The 7,397-nt window shown below is 49.2% G+C and overlaps 1 protein-coding gene across 4 annotated transcripts in view; it reads right to left on the reverse strand.

Moving 5' to 3' along the window:
• The window catches only part of Clstn1 (calsyntenin 1), a 67,021-nt gene extending 60,291 nt beyond the window's left edge, over window positions 1-6,730 (reverse strand). For all 4 annotated transcript variants that reach the window (XM_040735010.1, XM_040735008.1, XM_040735009.1 and 1 more), the window contains exon 1: window positions 6,382-6,730. In XM_040735010.1, the coding sequence (XP_040590944.1) occupies window positions 6,382-6,472 (91 nt within the window). In that variant the 5' untranslated portion in view covers window positions 6,473-6,730. The remainder of the gene's footprint in view (window positions 1-6,381) is intronic.
• Window positions 6,731-7,397: the final 667 nt, after the last annotated feature.

The raw sequence follows: 7,397 nt of genomic DNA on the forward strand, positions 1-7,397 counted from the left end.
GCATAATTACCAGGTAATGAATTTTTAAATGGCTGTGGGAAACAGTGGCCTTCTTTTGACCTCAACTCTGTTCAGAGGTCGAGTGGTGACCCAGCAAGCATGGGGCCCGGGGTTCAGTTCCCAAAACCAAAGGTAAAAGACGAGGAAAAAGGAAGAGTTAAACGGGAAATCAGAACAGCCTCACCGGGAGCTCTGGGGACAGGAGGATCAGACTGATCTGAAGCCGGTGATGGGGACAATGCCCACCCTGACCGAAAAGGCAAGCACAGGCCTTTTTTCCGTCCGTGCCCGCCACTAGCCTCCTGCTGGGGTTTGGAGTGGAAGGAAGTTGACCTTCAATGCGTTTTACAGGCTTTTAAGATACTTTATATTCAGTTACTTTGAAATAATTGAATCTTTGCCGAGAACCTTTATAAAAAAAAAAAACCACTCAGCAAGGCATCCTGTGAAAATGTCTAATCTAATAATATCATCCTAAAGCTAAATGATAAAACGAGCAAAACCACACCTAAAACACTGGAGACAAAGGGCAGGCCAATTCTGTGACACCGTGGTGGCAGGTCTTCAGGGCACCTGTCCCGGGAGAGGGCTGTCACAGTGTGAGGCGCCCACCTGTGTGTGTCCTTTTCATAGCCTCTGCTGTGTCTAAAGGACACTTGGGTTCGGGTTTAAATAACGAAAGAACATGACTTTGTGTAAATCGTCTCCACCAGTCTAGAGCACACATCCCTCACCCTCTACCTAAGGCGAAAAGTTGTATTTTATAGGCAAATGGACATCTCAAGTTTCCATTTGCAAACATGAATTTCTTTTCCCAAAGTCTGCTTCTACCAAGTCAAGACCACAGGAAAAGCAAGATAGAGTGTTCAGAAGCCTCAACTAGAATACACGAGGACCAGGCTCCTGGTGGCTGGCCTGAAACTCACTACATGGCCCAGGTTTGCTTCAAACTTGTGGCAATCCTCCTGCTTCACCTTCCTTTGGATTATATTACAGGCATAATAAATCATCCTGCCTGGTTTGTTTCAATTTTTAAAAAGATTTATTTACCTTTATTTTTTTATTTTTATTTTTTTAAGGATTTATTATGTTTACAACGTTCTGCCTGCACATATGCCTTCAGGCTAGAAGAGGGCATCAGATCTCATTACAGATGGTTGTAAGCCACCATGTGGTTGCTGGGAATTAAACTCAGGACTTATGGAAGATCAGTCAGTCCTCTTAACCTCTGAGCCATCTCTCCAGCCCCTACCTTTATTTTTCTAGCGTGTCTTTTACTTGCATGTATGTCTGGGCACCACACGTGTGCAGTGCCCTTGGAGACCAGAAAAGGGCACCAGATCCACCAGAACTGGAATTACAGATGGTTATGAGCCACCACCATGGGGGTACTGGGAACCAGTCCTAGGTCTCTCTGCAAGAGCAGTAAGCAGCCTTAACCACTGAGCCATCTCTCCAGCTCCAGTTCTATTTTTAAGGGGATATATATATATACATATATGTATGTATATATGTATGTATATATATATTTTGGTGGGGAAGTTTGCATGTGTCATGACACATACATGGCAGTCAGAGGACAACTTGAGGGAGTTGGTTCTCCTTCTACCATGTAAGGTCCAGAGACAGAATTTACGATCCGTCTTAATGAAAAACACCTTCACTCATTTAAACCATCTCACCAGCCGGGCGTTGGTGGCGCACGCCTTTAATCCCAGCACTCGGGAGGCAGAGGCAGGCGGATCTCTGTGAGTTTGAGACCAGCCTGGACTACCAATCGAGTTCCAGGACAGCCTCCAAAGCCACAGAGAAACCCTGTCTCGAAAAACCAAAAAAAAAAAAAAAAAAAAAAAAACCATCTCACCAATTCTTTTACACGAAATAAAATTCTATCCAAAGGAAAAAAAATCACATTTTCCTGTCTTACAAAGCAATAATGAAAATAATGCAATCCGTTTTTGTTTGCAGCAGAAATCTCACAAGGCCCAAACTCACCTGTAATTTTCTGTGCAGCCAAGAATGACCTCAAACCTCTGATCCTCCTGCCTCTACCTCCCAAGTGCTAGGTTATAGGTGCCAGGTGGGAACTACGGCAACTGAGCTGCAATAATCTTTTTCAGTCCTGTAAAATTTTCACACTTGGGTTTTTTGTTGTTGTTTTGGTTTTTCGAGACAGAGTTTCTCTGTAGCTTTAGAGCCTGTCCTGGAACTCCCTCTGTAGACCAGGCTGGCCTTGAACTCACAGAGATCTGCCTGCCTCTCCCTCCCGAGTACTGGCATTAAAGGTGAGTGCCTCCATTGCCTGGGTCCAAAATGAACTTCTAATCACCCTACAGAAAAAGAATTTCTATGAAAACTGCTTGGTTTTGTTTTTTTCTCCTAAAGTATATGGCTAAAGCATGAATTCAATACTCCAAATATCAAGTTAAAGACTTTTGAACTACAACACACCAAGAATTAGTAATATTAGCCTGGCAGTGATGGTGCACGCCTTTAATCCCAGCACCCAGAAGGCAGAGGCAGGTGGATCTCTGTGAGCTGAAGGCCAGCCTGGTCTACAGAGGGAGTTCCAGGACAGCCTCCAAACCTACAGAGAAACCCTGTCTCGAAAAATAAAAAAAATAATTAGTAATAATTAGTAATATTTTATTAATTCTTCTGCATCTACAGATCCAAATAACTAAGTGTTAGACTAAAGATAATAAATTCTATATTGAAATGACTCCCCTGCTTCAAAGTTATTTCTAAAAACCTATTAACAGGAGCTATGATCCCTCTTCCCAAATAAGAAACAAATAATGTAAAGAAAATTAATGAGGTAAATGCTATGCAAAAAAATGAACAAGTAATAAAAATAAAGGAAAATTCAGGGGTTCAGAGAGAGAATGTATCTCAAGAGAAAATTCAGCTGTCAAACAGGACAATGAGGAAGCTAAGGCATTCCTATCATGTTTTACTATTGGTATCTGATTTTGAAGACAAAAACAAAAACAAAAAACCCAACTAATACTTCAGTTTTAGACTGTGAGAATTCTGTGTGAAAATTTTGTCAGGCAGTGGTGATGCACACCTTTAATCCCAGCACTCAGGAGGCAGAGGCAGGTGGATCTCTGTGAATTCAAAGCCAGCCTGGTCTACAAGAGTGAATTCCAGGACAGTCAGGGCTACACAGGGAGACCCCGCCTCAAAAGCAAAAGAGAAAAAGAAAATTGGGGGAGAAAAATAACAGTGATTATAACATGTAGCTTCCTATTTTCCCTACTTGCCCCAGATCTCCTTGGCTAGAAGATAATCCACATCCAGGCCAGGCAGAGGAGATCAGACTCTAGTCTTCTGACTTACTTGATTTTTTTTTTTTTTTTTTTTTTTACGAGACAGGGTTTCTCTGTATTGTTTTGGAGGCTGTTGGTTCAGCCTGGCCTCGAACTCACAGAGATCCGCCTGCCTCTGCCTCCCCAGTGCTGGGATTAAAGGCGTGCGCCACCAACGCCTGGCTTACTTGATTTTTTTTAATTAAAGTGAAATTCTATAGTATAAAACAAGTAATTAGTCAGACAGGAGGTACATGCTTTTAACCTCAACGGTGAGGAAAAGAGCCAGGTGGAATCTCCATGAGTTCAAGCCAGCCTAGTCTACACAGCAAGCTTCAGGCTACTGAGTGAGACTATGTCAAAAATGGGGAACAAAAGTAAAAATTTTCAAAAGATAATTATTAATGATCCACTGCAACTTATATTAGGGTAGCTATCATTTCCGCTCCACGTCTGCAAGTGAACTTTATTCCACTAACAATTGTTCAAGGTACATCAGCTTACACCATTCTATCACATAACACGAAACAAACTGGAATTCCGAGGAGGAAGTGGGCTCAGTAGCGGGGCACTTGCCTGCCCGGCCTAAGCAAGGCCCTGGGCTCCGTCCCCAGCACCAACGTCCCCGGGAGGACTCAGATGCCTCCACAAGCTGCATATTTACATAGAAAACTCATCTGTAGCATTTCAAGCTGAAACTGTTTTATTAGCATGTCATGGAATATTCATGAATGTGCAAGCTGGAAAAAAAAGAAACAACAAATGCAAAAGAAAAACTGATGTTCAAATGCTTTTATTTTGAAGAATAAGAACCCCAATGGGCCTTAACTGCACCAGGGAAAAACCAGAGAAATCAGATTACAAATGACTCAAACACTCAACCCACGGGAGGAAATTTCCCGTTCCTCTCTGCCACTCTGGCATGATAACCAGGTAATACTGACAACATAATTAAAGTAATTAAATGATGAACAAACTTAAAACCATGGATACAATGCTATTATCAACTAAACTAAATGTTATTTGAACTGTTTCTAAAATACCCAACCCAAACACTTTTTTTTTTTTTAATGTATGGGGTTTTTTTCCCCAAAAAACTGACTTTTTTTCCCTCTTGGATATATCAGGCTTCAAATCTCAATTTCAAAGTTGGCTTGATTAAACTTTTAAAAAATCAAATGCAGACTAATTAGATACTTAGTGCCGAGGAGGAGCTAACTTTGACAAGAATGGACAGAATGTTCTAAATGAAATAAAAGAAGTTTTCACGGTTTATCACCCTCTGTGTGGCACACTGGAACAAAGGATGCCTTGGCCTCTCTTGCCCTTTAATTTGTGAACACAACTTCCCTACGTCAGGCTAAGGAGAAAAGGCCACCCTTTTTTAAAGCTTGAAAAGTTATAATGTGACCGTCTTATCCAGACTTCTGTTAATCCTTCTCCCCCAAAGTTCTTTTGAATACCAAAATATACACTCGAAGAAAATAGATTCGAGCAGTCTATAGAAGATATACCTAGAATACGTTAAGATCAGGGAAAATGTTACGATTTCAAGTTCCATCCAAAAGCCTTTATCTGCAATGCGCAAGCTTTTTGGTGGTAAGCTCAGTCAATATCAGAAGGCAGGTAAAATGTTTAGTTGAAGTGGATGAATATGTAAAACAATTAGTTAGCAAATATTATTTGCCACCTACAATCCTAAGGAATTAGCGCAGCTTCTAGTTTCTGTGGTGGTCATACAAGCCTTGCACATTAATTACTGTGACTTAAGCTGCAGGAGATGAACACTTTGCTCATACCCTGTGGGTGAGAAGTGTTCACAAACACCTTCTCAAATTTTGCCTTTGGGTAAAAGGGTAGGAAGAAAGCGGAGTTTTCGCCTCTGCTACTTAGGAGGACACGTTTAAAGGACTTGGAGAAGAGGCGGAAAGGGACGAAGTCGTGGTGTCCACCTAGCCGCAGTAGAGAACCGAGATCTTGGGAAAGGGATGCGGAGGAGTGGATTCTTATGTAAGCACACACCAAAATCCGTGCGTGCACCCCCAGGCTGATGCATTTCTGAGCACCCAACACATGTACACTGCATCCCACCCAGGAGCGCACCCCCAGGCTGAGTGCGCTACTGGAAACTGGGCTGACCCCTCCGCGCGTCCCCTGATCTCCCCAGATCAGCGCCTCCACCACTCTGGGGCTGCAACCCGGCCGGTGAAGGCCCAGGTGCCCCGCCCGGAAATAAAATTGGCTTCCCCAGGCAACTGCAACGCAGCGCCTAGGTTCTCCGGAGCTCAGTGCCCGGCTCGGCACGCCTGAACCTGAGCCTCACCGAGTGAGCCGATTCTGTGCTCCGCACTCAGCCCGGAGCCCCGCGTACAATCAATCAGTCCCACACTGGACCGGAACCCCGCACCCCAGTAACACTACCTCGCTGGGCACCGATCCCTGTGCGCTGACACCATTCCCGCACTGGGTCCTGCACCTGTGCACCTGATACGGTCTCCGCGCCGGGGCCAGAACCTTGCAGGATAACGACTTGCGCATTCGGATCCGTACCTCGCCCAACACAACGCGTGCACTCGGACCTGGCACTGGACCTGGGCCCCGGCACAATTCCTACACTCGGACCCTAACCCTGCAGCCCCACACGACTCCTACCTACACTCTGCCCCCACCTTGCACCCAGTTACTATTCCCGAACTCGGACCCAAACCTTGCTCAATACGATTCGGGCACTCGGATCCGAACCCTGGGCCTTGGCACGATTCCTACACTCGGACCCGAACCTTGCCTGATACAATGCGCGCACTAGGACCCGAACCCTGGGCTCTGGCGCGATTCCCGCACTCGGCCCAGCACCCCGAGGCCCTGCCTGACTCCAGCGCGGCACCCACCTTACCCACAACCCAGCCGCCCCGCAGGACGCCCGCACTCGGGCCCCCACCTTGAACCGGGGGCACGGTTCCCGCACCCGGCCCCGATCCGAACCCCGCGGCCCCGCGGGACTCCCGCCCTCGGCCCAGCCTTGCACCCCGTTACGCTTCCCGCACCCGGCTCACCGCGCCCCGCCGCTTACCTCGCGCGGCCCAGACCCCGCCGCCGCACAGCAGCCCGGCCAGCAGCAGCCGGACGGCCGGGGCCAGCGCGGGCGCAGGGCGGCGCAGCATCGCTCGGGCTCGGGGCGCCGCGGCCGGCCCGACGCGGAAGCGACAGGAAGGCGCGCGGGACGCTAAGAGGGGCGCAGGCAGCCGGGAGCTCCGCGGCTGGGCGGCGCGGCGAGCACCGGGATGGGAGCGGCGGCCGCCGTGCTGCTGGGCCGCGCGCGCCCTCCCCGAGTCACCAGCGCTGCGCTGGAGGCGGCGGCGGCGGCGGCTAAGATGGCGGCGGCGCTCTCTCTCGGGTCCGGCGAGGGTACCCGGCCGGGGGCGGGGTGGCGGCGGGCGGGCGGGGCGGGGAGGGAGGGAGGGAGGGCGCGCGCGCACGCTCCCCGCTCCGCGGGTGCGCGAGCCCACAGGCTGAGCTCGCCGTGCGCTCCTGCGGGCACGCGCCGAGGAGGACTGGCCCGGGAGCAGCCCGGAGGGACCCGCGAGGACCCGCAGGACGCGCCCCCTGCCCGCGGCAGCCCCAGAGCATCCGCTCCTCCTCCCCGCGCGCGCCTCTGGACGCCGCACCTGGAAGCCCCGCAAAGCTCCTGGGGACCCGCGCCTCTTCGGCTCTCGAACCTAAGGACTTGCCCTTCCAGCCCTTAGGACTGCAGATCCCAGGGCCTCGGAGCTCCAGCACCCGGTTCCTTGGGCCCAGCGGTGTCTCCTCCAAGAACCGCAGTGACCTCCTCTGCCAAGTGGAGGTGATGAGCGGAGCTTGTGGGTCAGGAAAAGGTTTCAGGGACACAGCTCACCCCATTGAGTTTGGTAAACAGCCCAAGGTGGCTGTGCTTGTTCTCCAGCTCCGGGCTGGGGATTTGGAAAGGGACTGTCTCCAGGGAGTCCTGATTTACCAAAGAAACCTTTTGTGGTTTGTGAACTTGTAGCGAGCTGACTACGATGTCAAGTATCCTTTAGGAAAACAGAGGACCAGAAGGGTCCCTTCTGT

Source organism: Mesocricetus auratus, unplaced genomic scaffold (genome assembly GCF_017639785.1).
Source record: "Mesocricetus auratus isolate SY011 unplaced genomic scaffold, BCM_Maur_2.0 Super-Scaffold_100042, whole genome shotgun sequence".
Lineage (NCBI taxonomy): Eukaryota > Metazoa > Chordata > Mammalia > Rodentia > Cricetidae > Mesocricetus > Mesocricetus auratus.